The sequence below is a fragment of the Agaricus bisporus genome (assembly GCF_000300575.1).
Source record: "Agaricus bisporus var. bisporus H97 unplaced genomic scaffold AGABI2scaffold_6, whole genome shotgun sequence".
Lineage (NCBI taxonomy): Eukaryota > Fungi > Basidiomycota > Agaricomycetes > Agaricales > Agaricaceae > Agaricus > Agaricus bisporus.
Window position 1 is genome coordinate 1,169,538 of NW_006267369.1, and position 18,242 is coordinate 1,187,779.

Sequence of the window (18,242 nt, forward strand, 5' to 3'; positions counted from 1 at the left end):
AAGGCAAGCGTTAACGTGGAGCATTTTTGTAGCCGTTAATGATAGAAAAACGTGAATTTAAGAGCTACGCTATGATGTACTCGACCAATTTCTGGCATGCAGTTCGTTCTGAAGAGCAGTCAATGGAACAAACTATTTTAGCGATGAACCTGCAGGGAACGACCTCGGACTCGAACGAGGCGCGATCAACAACGCGCTGACTAATCAATAGAATTGTTTGGCGTTCAGGTTGCTTTGGCTTTAAAGTCAACAACCTTCCAGCTCATCAGATCTTTTTTCCCTCTTTCCGCCATGGGAGGCAAAGGAAAGGCCCCTGAAACATCCGCGCGTCTTCGTAAACGTCAAGACAATGGTACCTCTTCGTATTCGGGGAGTGTAACTTCCGAAAGCGTACAAAACGATGAACATGTTGCTGAGATTTTTCAGAGTCCAGTGAGTGCTTTTTTCTTCTTTATTGGATTGTGTTTTGTGGGTGGACGTGGCTGAATGATTGGTGGTTTTGTGTAGCGCTCGAGAAGTCAAGTTGAGCAGATGCTTGATACTCCCAGTGCGAGTATGGTAGTTGTTGCTATTTTGACGACGATTGCGTTTGCTTTGAGGTTTTACAAAATCAGTCATCCTGATCAAGTTGTGTACGTGTCTTCCTCTTCTGAAAACAATAAAATAGATTTAACACGTCGCAGTTTCGACGAAGTTCATTTTGGAAAATTCGCATCATATTATATCACGCGCCAATATTATTTCGACGTCCATCCTCCTTTTGCGAAACTTCTCTTCGGACTAGCAGGCTGGTTCGTTGGGTTTGATGGAGAATTCACTTTTGACAATATTGGTGATAACTATACTCTTAACAATGTTCCCTATATCGGAATGCGTGCTCTTCCTGCTGTATTGGGAAGTCTTACGATCCCCATCGTCTACGCGATTATGAAGGAGAGTGGATATTCTACTATCATCGCCGCGTTTTCTGCCTCTCTTATTCTCTTTGGTACGTCTTTTTGGTTGGACTTGGGTATTACCTGTACTTACCTTGGGGGGTTTGAATCTGCTAGACAATGCTCATATCACTCAATCTCGGTTGATATTGCTTGATGCAACGTTGATTTTCTTCATGGCTTTGACGATTTATGCATATGTTCGCTTCCGCAAGCTTCGCTATCGGTATGTGTATGGTGCAGGTTATTTGTCCTCAGGTGCTGAAAAACGACCAAAAGTGAATTTACAACGGAGTGGTGGGTATGGTTGGTTCTCACCGGCGTTTTTATGGCTTGTACTTGGGGATCCAAAGTCAATGGTATCCTTACTGTTGCTTGTATTGGTATCGCTGTCCTCATCGATCTATGGGATATTTTGGACCACAAGAAGGGAACTACCATGGTAAGCGATTCGAGTGTGTTCATCAATGCCAATGTTTTGATCACTTGCTGCAGGACTACTTTTACCAGCACTTTATAGCTCGTGCTATTGGTCTTATCGTTATTCCATTCGTCGTCTATCTCACTTTCTTCTACATCCATTTTTCCATTCTTGTCCAATCTGGCAGTGGCGATCTTTATATGAGCCCTGCTTTCCAAGAAACATTGGCCGGTAATGAGATGCTCCTGAATAGCGCTGGTGAGCTGATTGCTTCCTACGTGTATCTGCTCTTGCTCATTAGGCGCCAGAAATTCGTTATCATGATATCATTACCATGAAGCACAAGGATACCAAAGTCTTTTTGCACTCGCACGCTGAAAATTACCCTTTGACGTACGAGGATGGCCGTATCAGTAGCCAAGGTTTGTTGACTGTGGTTTACCATGAGAATTGAAAAACTGAAACTTCCCCAGGCCAACAAGTTACCGGATATGCTCATGATGATACCAATAATTTTTGGCAGATAATCCCCACTAAGGCTATTCCTGAAACCGGACCCGGGCGTGTGGTTCATAATGGCGATGTTGTTCAATTGCTTCACGTCAACACTCAAACTTATCTCCTTACCCATGACGTTGCATCCTCTCTGATGCCAACTAATCAGGAATTCACTACTTGGCCAAAGGATGACTACAAACGATACAATGATACCCTTTTTGCTGTCAACCTCATCGACTCTGACAGCGCCTCTTGGAAGACCAAGTCAGGGTATTTCAGGCTAGTTCACGTGCCCACCAAGGTGTCGATGTGGACACACACGACGCCTCTCCCTGAGTGGGCATTCAAACAGCAAGAAATCAATGGTAACAAGAATTCCGTGGAAAAGACGGCTATTTGGTTTGTGAATGAGATTGTTGATACTGATGGTGAGCAAAGCTTTAAAAGCCTTCTTATCTCGCCTCATCAATGTTAATCCAACTTTTAGATCCTGAAGGACTTGACAATCGTTTGGAGGAGAGGCCATCGAAGAAACCCAAGTCGATGAACTTTTTGAGGAAGTTTGCTGAATTGCAGCTTTTGATGTTACAACATAATGCTGGGTTGACTGGTTCTCATCCTTATGCCAGTACACCTATCAACTGGCCCTTCTCTTTGACTGGTATCAGCTTCTGGACCGAAAATGACTCCCAGAAACAAATTTATCTCGTTGGAAATTTGCTCGGTTGGTGGGCATGTGTGGTTGGGTTGTCAATCTATATTGGTATTCTTGGAGCCGACCTTATAGCGAGGCGTCGTGGCTTGGATCCTATCGCTGATCGTAAGTACTGCTTGTTGCCAGCCAGCAGGTCACTCATTAAACTGTTGCAGCTGTTCGCAACCGTCTATGGAACAACACTGGTTTCTTCATGCTCGTGTGGGCTGTCCACTACCTTCCGTTCTTCTTGTTCAGCCGCCAGCTTTTCATCCACCACTACCTTCCTTCGCACCTTGCCTCTGCCATGATTGCGGGCTCGGTTTTGAGCTTTATTCTTAGCGATACTATTAATTTCCCTATCTCCCTCCGCGGACCGAAGACAAGGCCTCAGACTACTCAATATGCTGACGTTGGAACAAAGGGTGTTGTTACCACTGTGATCTTCAGTCTTGTGATGTTTGTGATGTTCTCATACATGGCACCTTTGACGTATGGCTCTCCTGGGTAGGTCCTTGTGCAGTGATTGTACAATTATCTATGCTTAATATCTTCTTTTTTTAGACTGACGGGTGAAGAAGTCAATAGCAGAAGACTTTTGTCGACCTGGACTCTCCATTTTGCGGCTAAAAAGACATATGATGCGTAGACGAGGGACTCTTTTCTAATTTGACTTTTCTCCCTTTTTTTTGTTTCTTCTGCTCTTGATTTCGCGCTCTTGAGATGTGTAATGAGTTACTTATTAGCGAAATAAATGATAATACAGATGTGTGACACGGCCACGGGTGACAAGTGATGAGGTCATGCGTTGAAGTCCGCGTCCGCTCAGCTCTTCCATGTTCAACGCTCCCAGGGCCGGGCAGAGATACCTGGCTTCGTCCACCAACGGCTTTGGTGGCAGCGTCGGTAATGAGAATCCGCTCGCCAACTCTGTCTATGATGATGGCCTCGATCCATGGAGTTCTGCTCCTAGTCCTGTGCCAGCCGCCACAACGAACCTGTCATCCTCGTCTTCCACATTGACATCTGTGATTGGTGAGTTACGACCAATTTTTACATGGTATAATAGAAACTCAATCCTACATAGCAGCCGATGCTACTGTCCCTGGGATTTATCATCGTGCTTTTGCTGTAGTTGACCCCAGCGGACTGGGAGACATCTCAGTCAATTCACTTTCACGCGTTTTGACTGCTTCGGGGTTACCGGCGAGTACTATCGACAGGGTGTGTCTATTTGTTTTGCGAGCATATAGTATAATATATGGTTGTCTAATGGGGCCTTTTCTCTTCTCAGATTGTGAATTTGGTTAGTTCTCGTCCTCGTGTTTCGAAGCTCGAATTCTTCGTTGCACTCGCCCTGGTTGCGTTGGCCCAAACGAACAGAGGTAAAAGTTCTTTCAATTATCTAATTATTTTACATGTATGCTAACTTTGTTGTAGATGTAAGCATTGAGCAAGTTGCCGCTCTATCATCGGAAGATGCACTCCCCGAACCGGCGCTTGATTTGGATCGAATACAAGCATCAAACTCGACGTTCACTGTACCAACAGTACCTATCAGACAAAACACCCTTGATCCATGGAACACAGCTCCAAAGTATGGTCCTGCTCAGAACCCTTCTTCGGCTCTGGGTGTTGGTGGGAGCGGAGGTCTGACAGGAGGATCGATTAATGGCGCTCAGTCTTCCCTTTCTGGTACTGGTTTACCGTCGGAATGGTGGAAAAGAATGGAACACGTCAGAGTGACGATTTTGGGTCAACAGGGTTTCATCCTTAACCGGTATACCGTTTACGAGATTATGACTGAGGTACGTATTTCATGCTTGTAGTCAGTGAAGAATGCGATGTACTGATGGGTTTATCAGAATGGTGTAACTGTTACAAGGCGTTATTCCGAATTTGTCTATCTGTGGGAAGTGCTTTTTCGAAGATATCCCTTCCGTTTGTTCCCTGCATTGCCACCAAAGAGGGTCGGACGTGAGGCCGCTTTAATGTGTTCGGTGGAACCTATCGTGCTGATTTAATAACTACAGCGGATGAGCATTTCTTGGAGCAAAGAAGGTATGATATCATTTACCAACTTCGGTGTCGCTAGGACTAAAAAGCTTGCCTGCAGACGAGGATTACAACGTGCTCTCAACTTCGTTGTGTGCGCTCAACTGGTTATCTCGTCCATCATTTCCCTGACCTCTCATTAAGCAATCATCCCGTCCTCAAAGAAGATGCGGTTTTGACAATCTTCTTGACTGTATCATCATTTGAAGCATGGCGAAAGCAAACTTCCATCTCCCTGGATGAAGAATCTCTTTCAAGGCGGGTCGATCGCGTGGAAGAGATGTCAATTCCAAGTGACTTTGAAGACAAATTGATGTATGTTTCTGTATCTGCCCATGCCGACTGCCTTGACGCGTATTTATTGTAGCGTCATCCGAACAAGACTCGGCCCCTTAATTGAGCAATGGCAAAGGATATGCATCCTCGCCGAACGGATCATGAAGAGGCAAGAAGCAGCAGCGGTACGATTACCACTAACCCTCAGACGAGCATATCTGCCAACTCATTTCAAATTGTCCTTTTCTTCCCCCGTCCCTTCTGCTTCTTCTCTACCTGGTTCTTCATCGTCAATCATGTCTGCTTCTATGAATCATTCTATCCTTGGGCTGCATCTACCCACTGTGGAAGAGCAGAGTGACCTGGCTAGAGTTACAAATACGTTGAGAGCGGTAACTGAGGTCAACGAACATTGCTGGAGAGGAGATGAATGTGAACTTTCCAATGGTGTGAAGCATGGGTTGGATCAGTTAGCTCTCCACGCACAGCGGCATTCAGACTTATCCGAGAGTCGAGTATGTCTGTGGCCTCTGTTAGAAATTTCTCACTAATCTTTGGTAGACAAGGACCCTGTTGGATAACACTTTGGAGTCTTTGAAAGTGAGCATACAGTTGTTAGTTTCCTGCTATCTTCCTCACGCTCAATTGTAGACCCAACGCGACCTTTACATCGCAACCAGAGATCTCCTCGTTCGTCATGAGCGTCTATCAGTAGACCAGGTTGAACGGTTGAGAAAACGTGTCGACGCAAACAGCGTCAAGCTTGATGGTATTCGCTCAACTGCAAAAGAAGGTTGGCAGGACGAGGCAGATAAGCTGACTGCCGTCATCGAGAAAGACCAGGGGATGATTGCTGCACAACTCAGCAGAAGGGTTTTCATTCGCGTTTGGTGAGCACAGATTTCGTTCTCATCGTGGAGATGCTAACTTCCTGACAGCCTATGGAACGAGCTGCGAATAATACTGCACAACCGGGAGAACGCTTTGCTGACTCAAGCTGTGAAGACGTTTGCACGCGAAGAGCAGGAGCACGCCGAACGGGTGGTGAAGAACTGGACATCACTTGGAGAGTCTCTCGAAAACATGCCCTATGAGTAATCGCCAGAATTATCCTTCCCGATTCTATTTATGAGCCACGACTCACTGCGATTATATACTTCTCTTTCTTGTTCGTTTGGACGACCTGTTGCTCTAAATTCGATCCATACTTGCTTTCGTCGCATCACTTTCAATTGCGCTAACGTTGAATATTGTCCACTATTGTTACTCCACTATTACCTTGCTTTATTATATGATCAAAGATTGAGTGACTCGCGGTTCGTAAATCCAACACCGACCAACGGTAGACGACACAATCAAATTGATACACACCAATGGACTGGAAAATTCATGTAAGGCCCATCATTTATGGTGTGGTATAAACAACCAGAAACTAGCCAGTGCGCAGGACGTCTCATCTGTTGCAGACCATAATAAAAGCAACATCCTAAGTGTTCAATGCACAAAATACAACATTTACATTTAGCACACACTACTACTTAGTGAGTCTAAATGAACGAGGGAAGGGTATGCGACGCAAACCAAACCAACATACTAACAAAGATGAACAGGAAAAAAAAACAATAAATATTCGAAAAAATACAGCACCCCATTCTAATCCATTTACACCGTCCTCTCATCCAATTCCACAGGTACCTGTTCATACCCCTTCCTCTCCCCATACTTCCTCCACGGCACCCACTCCACCCCCGATCCCAAATACTCCTTTACATTCCCCAAACTATCCACAAACCCACCAGACCAACCACCGTCAACGGTAGCGCCCTCTTCAGACAAAACACTCTCCTTAGGTCTCTTCCACCATTTCAAAGTCAACGAACTCCCCACGACACTCACACTCGAAAACGCCATAGCCCCTCCTGCAAGCATCGGATGCATATACACTCCCATAGGCAAAAACACACCCATCGCTAATGGAATACCCAACACATTATACACGCACGCCCAAATCAAGTTTCTCCTGATGACACCGAATATACTTCGAGATAAATTGAGAGCAGCGACGACGTCGAGTAAATCTGAGCGCATGAGGACGATGTCCGCAGCTTCGATAGCGATGGATGTTCCAGATGATAATGCAATACCGACAGATGCAGCAACGAGAGCTGGAGAATCATTGATCCCATCTCCAACCATGGCAATTCCATCACCTTCGTTCTGAATGATTTCAGTCACTTTCGCAGCTTTTCCCTTTGGTGACATTTCAGCATATACGTTTTCCGGTCGAATACCGACAGTGCGAGCAATAGCGTGTGCGGTAGTTTTGCCATCTCCGGTCATCATGAATACTTCCACACCCATCTTCTCAAGGGCACGAATAGCTTGTTTGGATGATGGTTTGGGTGCGTCGCTGAGTGAAACAGCAAGGATAGGTTTAGGGTCCTCGATTCTCTGTTTACCATTAGAAGAAGAGTTGGTGGAAGAAAGGATGGAAGCGTAAATAACGGTCCGACCCAGTTTCGATTCCTCTACTTCATAAGCCGAGAGAGTGGGTGTGATGAGGTTAACATTGGCATCAAGTTCAGAGGCGAAGTCGTTAGCTTTCTCATCTATTATTCCACTTTCGATGTTCTCTACACCCGCACTCTGAGGCCTCGTCACAAATCTCGCATTACCGATGAGCAACGTCCTCGTTCGGCCATTACATCTGAGCACAGCCTTGACACCTCGGCCAGTGACGGACTCAAAAGCTTCGATCTCTGTCTCCGGAGCATCGTCACCTAAAAGTTCTTTGCCATAAACCGCGATAGCCTTTGCAAGAGGATGTTCTGACTTGGCCTCAGTGGCGCTGACCATAGCCATAATTTCTCTCCGACTAGTCACACCATCCGCACAAACACCATCCAAAGCCATATCTCCCGCGTGAAATCCTTCATTTTTCATCGTAGCGGTCATGGAGGGAACCCATTGCATCCCAACGACACTTAACTTGCCCATGGTAACAGTCCCCGTCTTATCCAACACGACTTTCTTGATACCCTTACTCGCCTCCAGAGCCTTCCCACCCTTGATGAGGATACCGTTCTTTGCACCTATCCCAGTACCAACCATGATCGCTGTGGGAGTAGCCAAGCCGAGCGCGCACGGACAAGCGACTACAATTACGGAGATACAGAGTTGTAAACAAGTTCCCAACTTGCTTGCTCCGTGACGATGGAACATCTGAGGCAAATTCTCATCGCTGATGAGTACGGTCAAGACCGCCCATACAAGGAATGTGATCACGGCAAGAGAGACTACGGTGGGACAAAGAAGCCAGCAACTTTGTCCGCGAAAGCCTGAATAGGAGCCTTGGAGGTTTGTGCATCTTCAACAAGTTTGACGATTTGGGAAAGGGCTGTATCCTTTCCCGCGCGAGTAACAATCATATCAAAAGTTCCCAAGCCATTGACAGTTCCACCTATCACCGCGTCGCCAACCTGTTTGACTACAGGCACAGCCTCGCCTGTGATCGCGCTCTCGTCTACACTGGACGAGCCACGGACGACTGTGCCGTCGGCGGGCACCTTGTCTCCAGGAACCATTTTAAGGGTATCGCCGACCTCGACGAGTTCAGTGGCTATCCTCTTTTCCTGCGTGCATGCTGGAGCGTCGGTATAAATTGTGGCCATTGATGGCGCAAGAGACATGAGATCGGTAAGAGCAGCACTTGTTTTACCCTTTGCTTTATTCTCCAAGAAACGACCGAGCGAAACGAACGCGAGAAGCATAGTGCTTGTTTCAAAGAAAAGGAAGGGACGAAAGTCGGGCGTGGTATTGAACATGGCAGAAACTAGATTGAAGAGAGAGTAAAAGTATGCGGCTGAAGTACCAAGCATGACGAGGACATCCATAGTAGCCGTACCATGCCTGAGTGCCTTGTACGCAGAGAGGTAAAACTTGGCACCGATCCAAAATTGGGCAGGGGTTGTTATTAAAAAAGAGATGACATCCCCGAGATATATGGCGTTGAAGAGTCGAACGGCAAGGATATCACTAATGCCAGGGATACGTTTTCCTATCATGGATACGAAAAAGCCCGGTATGGCAAATGCTAAGGACCATAAAAAGCGGCGGCGCCATTCTTTAACCTCTTTTGCTCGTGTAAGAGACTGTATTTGAGTAGCGTCCTGCTGATCTGAAATCATAGCATCAAATCCCATGTCCTCTATTCGTTCGACCATTTCTCGGGGAGTGATTATTGAGCGATCGAAATGAATGGTGCAAGATGATGTCGTAAGCGCAACGGCAACCGACTTGATGCCGGGGACGGCGGAAAGGCCGGATTCGACGGAAGACGTGCAAGAGGCACAGGTCATGCCATATATTCGCAGTTGGACGACATCTTCTCGGGCGGGAGGTATATGTGTTGCGTCGAAGCCGATATCAGATATTGTCTATAAGCGAAACTCAATGATGACACAACAATGGGAAAGTCGAGAACGCACGTCGATGAGTTTAGGGATGGTCCACATCTTGGGATCGTACTCGATGATAGCACGCTCGGCGAGGAGGGCGACTTTGGCGGAATGGATACCGGGTTGTTGGCGAAGCACGCCCTCAATGGACTGTGGCGATGGTCAATGGTGCGCCCAGACGAATAGAGGAGAATGTACCTCAACGCAAGACCCGCAGGTCATTCCGTCGACACGAAGGTCGCATTTGTCGACGACCAGAGAGGTGTCCATGGGGAGAGCGACGGGGGACGAGGGGAGAGAGGTGGATTGCTGCCATGGTGCGAGAGTTTTGAGGAGGGAGGCCATTTGTCCCCAGGCCTGTGGGAACGAGAAAGGAGCGAAAGACGGAAAGTGCGTTCGTTTGTCAGCGCAAGATGAATTATCCCATTACACTGCCACAGTCATGTTCCTCCCTCTCGCCCGCCGCCTCTCAACCGCCGCCTCTGTCAATGCCCACGAGATATCCCACTTTTCCAGACTCTCCGCCCACTGGTGGGACGAACATGGCGAGTTTCAATACCTTCACAAAATGAACCCTGTCCGCATGGATTTTCTCCGACACAAACTTCTCGAATCGGCCCGTGATGACGGTGCAGACCCTGATCCCGCTCGCGTCCTCGCTGGCTTGAATGTCGTCGATGTAGGCTGTGGAGGAGGACTTTTGTCCGAGGTCTGTCGTAGCACGTCGAATGCCCTCTTGGTCTTGAATTCAGGTCACTTAGAGTCTCGCCCGACTGGGTGCTAATACACTGGGCATCGACGCGTCAGAACAAAATATTGGAATCGCTCAGCAGCATGCCTCTACTGATCCGAAACTCGAACCCTCATCCCTGCTTTATCAACACACCACAGCCGAGGCACTTCTCAAGCGACCGAAGCGTTTTGATGTCGTGTGCTCTATGGAAGTCTTGGAACATGTTGATAATCCCGCGTCATTCCTCTCAACTTGTGCTGAACTCCTCAACGTAATCAAACTCTTTCATCGCTCGCTCTCCTTACTGACTGATATAAATAGCCCGGTGGCCATTTATTCCTCTCAACAATATCACGAACACCACTGGCCTACTTCCTTACAATATTTATGGCCCAAGACGTTCTTCGAAAAGTCTCTCCAGGCACTCACACGTATGACAAATACATCAAGCCCACAGAGCTAATCCAATTCTTCAAATCATACTCTTCCCCCACGCCCCAGGCACCAATCATAGAAGGAGAACCGGTTTCTCTCGCCGAGTCCCTGAAGACCAGTGCTCGACCTTGGATTACTTCTCATTCGGCTTCTTATATCCCACGTACCCAGGCCGAAGTTCGTGGTCTTATTTATAATCCGCTTTTTGGTGACTGGCTACTCGCCCCGAGAGACGCATGGGGATCTCTAGAGTGTAATTATATGTTCTGGGTTCGCAAACCCAAAGACATAGAGATATAAATTTGCTTGTTCATTGAACGCGCCTCTGCAATAGAAAGCATAAATATATAATTTAGCGATAAATCTATCTAGTGGAATGACTTTGTACATTTATGATACATCGAAGTTGACTTTGGGAACCACCACAGAAGCATATTCGTTGAACAAAAAGAGTGGCGTGCATTTGCATTCGGCAAGAATGGAATAGGGTTGGTGAGATTGGTTACAGGAAGATTGGATGACGACATCTCTTCCCCTTCTGGCAAACAACAACCCTCCTCGGATGGTGGGAGATCTTGGTTGACGTTGAGCGGCGAGGGAGGTGAGATGACGATTGGTATATGTTCGGTAGTCGCAGCAAAAAATACTTTGGTAGTGAGTTTATCCATCTCCGCCATACTCAACTCGCATTCCTTCGGTCCTTCCTTTTCCATTTCACCATCATCGCCTTTCTCTCCAACCAACTTCCAGTTTCCTTCTTCGTTAATGGTATATGAAACAGGCTCAATGTTGACGGTTGCACCCGAGACTGATGTCGCTTCGGAAGAAACACTCTTCACCTCGATGGGAGTTCGTTCTATGGGAGTAGGCATCTCTTCGACTGGCGAGAGGATGGTGGGTACGATAACCGACGATATATCAGATGGGGAATCATGAATTTGCAACCCAAACGAGTCTTCAGTAGACGAAGACGACGAACGAGCTTCAGTCAATTCTAGAACCTGCTCTTCCTCTCCAACCTTAACTTCCGCTTCTCGATTTCCATCAAACCGAACTTTATTATTCGAAACCTTCCTAGACCTTTCATACCCAAGATCAAGAGCAGTAGAAATAGGAGGAGGAAAAGGTGTCAAATGGTCAAGATCCACAGGTCGACTCGAAGTCGAATCCGAAGACGACCTCGGTCGAGGTGAATGTGATGTCACGTGCGGAAAATGCATGCTACTCCCCAGTCTGCGAAGCGACTTCTTCACTTTGCTCACCACCTTATGTGGCATATCCTTCATCGGTGAACCCGACGGCGAAGGCGAAACACGACTATCCGTCGTGGATACAGAAGGTGTCATTGTCGACTCTCCTTTGTCAATGGTTGACGATTCGGATGATGAAGTCGTAGACGCAGCCGAACAGGATGATTGCGAACTTTGAGAATAATGGTGTCTCAAAGACGATGATAGTGAGCGCACTGAACGAAGAGAAATCGTTCGAAGACGATGCTTCTGTTCTGGTTTAACCTTTGTCGGCGTTTCCGAAGATGAACGTTCAATGGATGAAGAAGAAGTATCAGACGACGAGTCTGTAGACAACGACGCAATATGCACTGCAGACGCGCGTTTCGTAAAAAGAGATGTCGTCCGTTTCCTAGAGGAGGGTGGGGGGGTAGACAACGAAAACGGACTGAGTTTATGCAGTTTGTTGTGAGTCCTCGGTGTCTTAGGCGTAACCTCAATCTCCTTCTTTTCACCCACTTCTCCTATCTTCTCTACCGACTTCTTCTCCTTAACCTTCTCTCCTTTAGTGGTCCGCGTCGACGACTTGGGTGACGAAAAAATGTGAGGCATCTTTTTTTGGCTGGGGTTTCTGTTAGAACAATTGAGGTGGATAGTAGCCCACGAGGCCTAGGCAAGTAAAATAACAAGGATACTCCAAGTATTTCAGCCAAGAAAAAAAAGAATGTGGGTTTAGTAACGGTAGGGTGAGGGCAGTCGCACTCTTTTATATACCTCAGGGTCAAACGCCGCCGCCGCTCAGGCCAATTAATTAACGAAACTATACCCTTATGGACAAAAGCCTGTCAGCCGAGGACCCCACATCGTGCCAAAAGCCACCGGTTGGAGGCAACACGTTGCCGAAATGGAACGCGACAAAGGCGTGGTGTCCTCGCTGCCTTCCAGAATCTAAAATCTTATTGTTTCAAATATACACAACAAGCGTCACTTCCGGCCGGTAACTCTAATACCGAAATCAGAAAGGTAGAATGTCACAGCCCATGTTACGAGATTATCTAGAGCTTCTGCGTTTGAAGTGTTATCGATGGCATATCGTCGCAGATTTGTGTCACCGACACGTTTCTTCCATGCCGTCTCTCATACACCTCGGGCAAGCGTGTACGTTGTTTATTTGATTTTACCCTGCAGGGTAAGCGGATCCATGTACTCGCCAAGTCAAAGTATCTCCCCGTTAACGGCGTCGGCCTCATCAGCGAACAATTGTCAATAATGCATAATAAGTATGAGCACACTAATAATGTTCCTACAAGTGACAATGAGCGATTACGATCGCAGGGAGAAAAAGTGGGAAAAGCTCGATAACACAGTGGATGAAAATGCAAAGAGCAATCCCGGTATAATACCCTCTTCACAAAGAAGCGCTACGTCTGTCGATTGAGCACGTAATCAGTCAAGTCCTGCCACCCTAGATCAAAGGAAAAGAGAACTTCAGTCAATGCGTGGTCTTTCGGACGATAAAAGTAAAGCTACTTACCCCCACCAACACGACACATTACTTTCTTAACTCCCTCCCCTCGTTTATTCGCCGACGTCAACTTGAGTACAATGTTCTTACTCCCCAGCATAGTCGAAAAACTATACTTGGCTTGAATCTCCTCTCCTTCTTTCACCTTTCTCAGCGGCGGGTCAAGCCTTTCTACTTTGAATCCATGTGCCAATGAATTCAGCACTCTCGCAACCTCCACATCTAGTGGATCCTTCCAATTGACTGGTATATATTCGTAAGTCGGTGCGCCACTCTGAAGCCAAGACTCAATCAAGAGCGACGTAGCGGGGGTATGTGCACCAGCACGTGAAGCGGATCTGGAAGGTGCCCGGCTGCTCTGACCATCTCTGAAGCTTGAAGGTGGTAGCCTCGGAATCGGCGGCCTTGATGTTGATCTCTTTCCAGAAGAAGAGCCAGAAATAGACCCTTGCATTGGCCTAGCGCGTAATGACCCGAGGGATCCAATCTCTGGGGTCTGTGCTCTCGCTAGTTGACCCCTGGGGGACATCCTAGACGTTGGACTTTCTGGACCATACCTTGACATGGAAGTCGAGGGCCTTGAAGGCGTAGAAAACTGAAGGCTAGGTACTGGTATCTTGGACCGGCTAGGAGGTCTTGGGGGTTGCCCAAAGGCGGGGGAGTCGCCCATTCCAGTGTTTGAGAACGAAGGAGATAAGGGGGAATCGTCTTCCATCGGTAAGCCTTCTACAGCACCCGTTGATACAGAGCGAAGAGTTTTGGGCATTGGTATGTGACTTGGAGTTTTGGGTCTTGGTCGCGGTGTGTTTGCGGCAGTAGCAACAAGATTCTGTGAAGGAGTTTGCGGTCGGGATGGAGACCGAAATGTAGGTAAAGGAGGGGGGACATAGAGGTGCGATGGTGTTGTCGACGAAGAATTGATGGGCGACCACGGTCTCGACGAGGCCATAGATGCCCTGGATAAACTCCTCCGATACGATGTGGATAGATCTGGATAGTTCCCAGAAGCTGAAGGAGCCCTCGAGTGAGGTGTGCCTCTCGTTATGCGTGATTTGTCTTCAGGTTCCACTTTTGTAGAACTGTTCCATGTGGGTCTCGGAGGCCCTTTGCCTTTGTCGGTAGAGCTAACTTCAGGTTTGGTAAACGTTCTGGGTGAAGTCTGAGGTGTAAGACTTTGGCTGTGTTTATGTGCGGGGCGTTCAGGTGTCGCAGGAAGAGGTCCGGCATCACTCGCTCGTGTCGAGGAAGACAAGCTTATTTTCTGGCTCTTCTTGCTATTGGGAGGTGGTTCGGAAGATGGGGTACGCGACATCTTGCCCTTGTTTATAGAAAGAGGGGTAGTGGAGGTTCGGCTGCTATTGGTTAGTTTGCGCAACATTCGTAAAGGCGACATGGTGCCAGACAGAACGCCACTAGAACTGGGTGCTCTAGCCATGCGATGCCCACTTGGCGGGGTGGCGAGATATACATTCTTCGATGAAACACTTGAATCAGCTTCACTGGATGCATCGCCAGTCAAGAACAACCGGCGGACGTTTTCCATTTCAGCGTCCGTACGCGTTATCCTTTCCCGTAAATTCCGCCATTTCTGTGCTGATTCTGCATGCCGTCGAAGTGTCTCGCCATTCTTGGTCACGCGTTCTTGGACGCCTTTGTCAATGATAGAAAGAACTTTGGATGTAGCTGGCATATAGTGCCTGAAAATGAAATGAGGGGAAATGTGGGGAAATGAAACGAAATATAAACTGACTTCTTTTTTGCTTCATAAGAATCCTGCAGCGAATTGAAAACTTCGAAAGTAATAGCGGGCTTGTCGCTCCGACTTGACGCAAGTGATGTTTGTGACATGGAAAGGGCGTTTTCTGGTCCCTTGCGATAAAACTGGAAAATGAAATCTTGACAACGATTGACAGCCTTTTCCAGACTCGACATCATTCCATCTGCCTGGTCTGTCACTGTTCGAAATACAGTCAACCATTTGTCCTCTTTAAGCTCTTCTCTCAAGACCTGGGATTCCTTCTTGACAGCTTCCCAGTCTCCTAGAAGCGTTGCATGTTTGCGTAGAAGAGCAGCTCGCTCGTTTGATTCTTTGGTTGCCGTGGAGGATACAGTGGGGGTTGTTGAGTTTCTGAGAAGGGGATCTAGGGTGTCATTTATAGATTTGATGCCGTTCGCCACAGAATCGAGTTTCTCATCCATAGCTGCCAGGGATTGGTCTATTATAGTTGACGTATTTGCACTATCGCCCGACGAATGGGGCTTGTGACGGAGCTCTTGTATCTCTAAGAGAAATGACAGTTGTTGAGAATGTCAGGCAAGATATGCGGACTGCCAGCTCACCGAAAGTACGCGCTTGTATGTCTGAGATGGCATAGGAAAGTTCCGTCATATGAGTAGAGATCGCCAGTAACTGGAGGTCGCTGTTCACGAATGATCAGAACAGTCCGAGGTGTACGAACACAGGAGAGCATACCCTAACTCGACGGTCCTCTGCTTGATAGTGACAGTGGCGTTCTCTGAATGCCAGTTTTATCCATGAGTCCGAGGGTCGACAGACAAGAAAGATGAAAATACCATCTTCGCCTGAATTGAGGGAGTCACTGGATGATGAGGGGGATGGATGGCCGGGGGGATCCGCTGGGGACGGGGGAACCGTGACGAAGCCTGTGGAACTCGAGAAGGTTGAAGAGGAGGAGAGCGAGGAGGAGATTCTGAGGGAAGTCATGGCGTAGAGCGTCGTCGAGGAACCGCCGTCGTCTGTGCCCTAGACGCGGAGGCCGGATGCTGTGGAGAGAGTGAGAACAGGGTATCGGTGCCCAGCCGGCTGGACGCGACAGCGACGGTTCCTCGCAGCGAGAGAGCGGGAATGAGTCAAGTGTAGCGTTGGGCGGGACAGGCTTGTGGCGGGTCTGGTTCTCACTCAGGTCGATCAACCAACTCCTGGCGCTTCACACGCTCACATTTCTATTCCGTTTCATTAAATTACTCTCTACTCTAAGGTATCAATAGATTCCAGGTATAAACTTGTACTTCACTACCTCGCAGTATCTCTCCCAGTCCTTTCCGTACTTGATCGCACATCTGCCAATCTGTCAGTCGAGATTCACCTCCGATCATCACACATCACTTACCGCTCGAAGTCTCGTGAACATCTGTGCACGAGCACTGTGATGAAGAACACAGGGTAAAAGTAGGGTATGAATGTCACCGTTCCGATTATCGCTGCCCACGTAAAACTCATTGTAAAATCAGCAACATAGTTTGGCTTGCGGGAATATCTCCACCATCCGCTCGTAAGCAGACGATTGCCGTGGGCAGTCTGGATAAACGTCGGGTTCTCGACCGTGTGCCATGGAAGCTGAGGGAATGTCCTTCGGAAATTCAACACTCCCTGCGTTTGCATCTTGAAGTGACTCTTCTGTGCCATTGATGTGTCCCAACTATCCATGGAGTATGAGTCAACCATCAACAGCTGGCTCGAATAAATCTCACATGTAGTAAGCCGTAAGCAGCGTAGTGTAGATCACCACATAACCGAGGGTAGGGAAACGGTATGCAGAAGGGTCATGAGAAGCCATGTACACAACTGAATACACATAAGACTATGAAGGATGTCAGCACAATTAGATCAAGAAAATGTCACTGGTACATACAAAGGGAACGCCAGCAAAATTCCAAAAGATAACCATGAAGCCCCATTTCTCGTGGTACATGTCCCAAGTTTGAGGAATGCATTCCTCACCCTTTGCACTAGAACGAAATAAGTTAACGCCAAGATACATATTCCGGTAACATACCAAGCATTAATGTAAAGACCAGTAGCAAGGCACATAAATAACATGTTCTAGAAGCTTGTAAGAATGTGGACTAAACCGAAATTGAACCAAGGCAACTTACGGGGGTAACGTATCCAAGGGTATCATATTGTTTGCAAGCACCAGAAACAGCAAGATAGAAAACGATGACCCAAGGAATGCGAACCTCGGCCCACATCTTCAAATCAACAGGACCGAGGCGTGGGTTGAGGGCAGCTCCCATAAAGAAATCGTAGACGAAATTTCCAGACATACGAATCGTAGTCTTCGTGGCAACAGCGTGGAAATAGGTGATGAAAGAGACTCCGAAACCGTAGATCATACCCACAGTCATAAGATGACCGTAATTGTCAATAATTTGGGTAAGGCGGAAGACACCAGTCCAATGGAGAACGAAAGAAACAACGATGGTGGTGTACCAACATTGAAGGGCGTTGCAGTTATACATGAGAGTCTTGTATCCAAGCGAAGGGACGGGAAGGCCTTCTTGTTTAAAGCCAGGGAGAACCCAGGCAATGAAGAGCTGGAAGAAGAAAAATCCAGAATACACTTCCCACGCATAAAGATTAGGACTGGCATCCTACAGACTGTTCAGCGCCTTGAGCATTTTCTCAAGCAGATTTTACACTGACCTTTTGAATATGACCCCACATTTTGAGCAAGAATGGTTGAATATCATCCACCGAAGTTGGATACACGAGTTTGCCATCGTAGAACCACAAGCAAATCCACAAGTAGTACATCAAGACTGGGAAGCCAGTGATGATGGCTGCGACACCCCATGGACCACCGAACTCGAAACTGCGTGGTACATCAATATTGAAGTGACAAAAGCAAAAAGACGCGTCCGTACGTTTCGTGTTGGTCCAGACGTTTGTCGGCAGCTCTTCCTGCCTCAGTTATAACAACGTTGCTGTTGGTCGAGCCATAGTTTTTAGAGGTTGGGGATCGTTGTCGCAGGCCGTTCGTTTCCATGCCTGGTGTGGTGGGCGGAAGAACGGAGAAGAACGAAGCGTGAGTGCCAACAAGTTCGCATTTTTATAAATTTCGGTCGAACGACTTCCATGACTTCCAAATATGGACTAAGCAGTGGCCCGGTGATTACCGGGAACATTGGTGATGCCGCCCAGATGCCGGTGCCCTTACCCAATCCTCCACTCAGCCTTCCT

General features: G+C 47.5%; 7 protein-coding genes across 7 annotated transcripts; 3 read left to right on the forward strand and 4 right to left on the reverse strand.

Moving 5' to 3' along the window:
* Nucleotides 1-259: 259 nt before the first annotated feature.
* AGABI2DRAFT_205915 (hypothetical protein) lies at nucleotides 260-3,243 on the forward strand. Its single transcript, XM_006461840.1, has 11 exons — nucleotides 260-432; nucleotides 508-632; nucleotides 684-988; nucleotides 1,053-1,161; nucleotides 1,215-1,377; nucleotides 1,431-1,614; nucleotides 1,665-1,778; nucleotides 1,830-2,282; nucleotides 2,342-2,674; nucleotides 2,725-3,055; nucleotides 3,113-3,243. Exons 1-11 carry the CDS (start codon nucleotides 292-294, stop codon nucleotides 3,195-3,197), a joined length of 2,343 nt encoding a protein of 780 aa, XP_006461903.1. The 5' UTR covers nucleotides 260-291; the 3' UTR covers nucleotides 3,198-3,243.
* Nucleotides 3,244-3,366: 123 nt separating this feature from the next.
* On the forward strand, nucleotides 3,367-6,199 carry AGABI2DRAFT_193263 (hypothetical protein). Its single transcript, XM_006461841.1, has 12 exons — nucleotides 3,367-3,583; nucleotides 3,636-3,772; nucleotides 3,843-3,933; nucleotides 3,989-4,356; nucleotides 4,414-4,525; nucleotides 4,582-4,609; nucleotides 4,665-4,697; nucleotides 4,748-4,918; nucleotides 4,971-5,394; nucleotides 5,441-5,479; nucleotides 5,531-5,769; nucleotides 5,818-6,199. The coding sequence occupies exons 1-12, from the start codon at nucleotides 3,385-3,387 to the stop codon at nucleotides 5,975-5,977; spliced, it is 2,001 nt and encodes a 666-aa protein (XP_006461904.1). The 5' UTR covers nucleotides 3,367-3,384; the 3' UTR covers nucleotides 5,978-6,199.
* A 342-nt stretch (nucleotides 6,200-6,541) lies between these two features.
* Nucleotides 6,542-9,681, reverse strand: AGABI2DRAFT_118756 (hypothetical protein; the record flags this gene model as incomplete). The annotated part of the gene is made up of 4 exons (XM_006461842.1): nucleotides 6,542-8,120; nucleotides 8,180-9,315; nucleotides 9,367-9,486; nucleotides 9,535-9,681. 4 exons carry the CDS (start codon nucleotides 9,679-9,681, stop codon nucleotides 6,542-6,544), a joined length of 2,982 nt encoding a protein of 993 aa, XP_006461905.1.
* Nucleotides 9,682-9,778: 97 nt separating this feature from the next.
* AGABI2DRAFT_205921 (hypothetical protein) lies at nucleotides 9,779-10,851 on the forward strand (the record flags this gene model as incomplete). The annotated part of the gene is made up of 3 exons (XM_006461843.1): nucleotides 9,779-10,045; nucleotides 10,098-10,340; nucleotides 10,391-10,851. The coding sequence occupies 3 exons, from the start codon at nucleotides 9,779-9,781 to the stop codon at nucleotides 10,802-10,804; spliced, it is 924 nt and encodes a 307-aa protein (XP_006461906.1). The 3' UTR covers nucleotides 10,805-10,851.
* On the reverse strand, nucleotides 10,824-12,473 carry AGABI2DRAFT_193265 (hypothetical protein). Its single transcript, XM_006461844.1, has one exon. The coding sequence runs from the start codon at nucleotides 12,343-12,345 to the stop codon at nucleotides 10,873-10,875; it is 1,473 nt and encodes a 490-aa protein (XP_006461907.1). The 5' UTR covers nucleotides 12,346-12,473; the 3' UTR covers nucleotides 10,824-10,872.
* A 510-nt stretch (nucleotides 12,474-12,983) lies between these two features.
* Nucleotides 12,984-15,619, reverse strand: AGABI2DRAFT_205922 (hypothetical protein). The gene is made up of 4 exons (XM_006461845.1): nucleotides 15,599-15,619; nucleotides 15,009-15,540; nucleotides 13,268-14,955; nucleotides 12,984-13,198 (listed from the first exon to the last, which is right to left on the reverse strand). The coding sequence occupies exons 2-4, from the start codon at nucleotides 15,455-15,457 to the stop codon at nucleotides 13,155-13,157; spliced, it is 2,181 nt and encodes a 726-aa protein (XP_006461908.1). The 5' UTR covers nucleotides 15,458-15,540; nucleotides 15,599-15,619; the 3' UTR covers nucleotides 12,984-13,154.
* A 569-nt stretch (nucleotides 15,620-16,188) lies between these two features.
* On the reverse strand, nucleotides 16,189-18,073 carry AGABI2DRAFT_193266 (hypothetical protein). The gene is made up of 8 exons (XM_006461846.1): nucleotides 17,927-18,073; nucleotides 17,706-17,874; nucleotides 17,156-17,653; nucleotides 17,056-17,102; nucleotides 16,912-17,008; nucleotides 16,751-16,860; nucleotides 16,390-16,698; nucleotides 16,189-16,339 (listed from the first exon to the last, which is right to left on the reverse strand). Exons 1-8 carry the CDS (start codon nucleotides 18,046-18,048, stop codon nucleotides 16,261-16,263), a joined length of 1,431 nt encoding a protein of 476 aa, XP_006461909.1. The 5' UTR covers nucleotides 18,049-18,073; the 3' UTR covers nucleotides 16,189-16,260.
* Nucleotides 18,074-18,242: the final 169 nt, after the last annotated feature.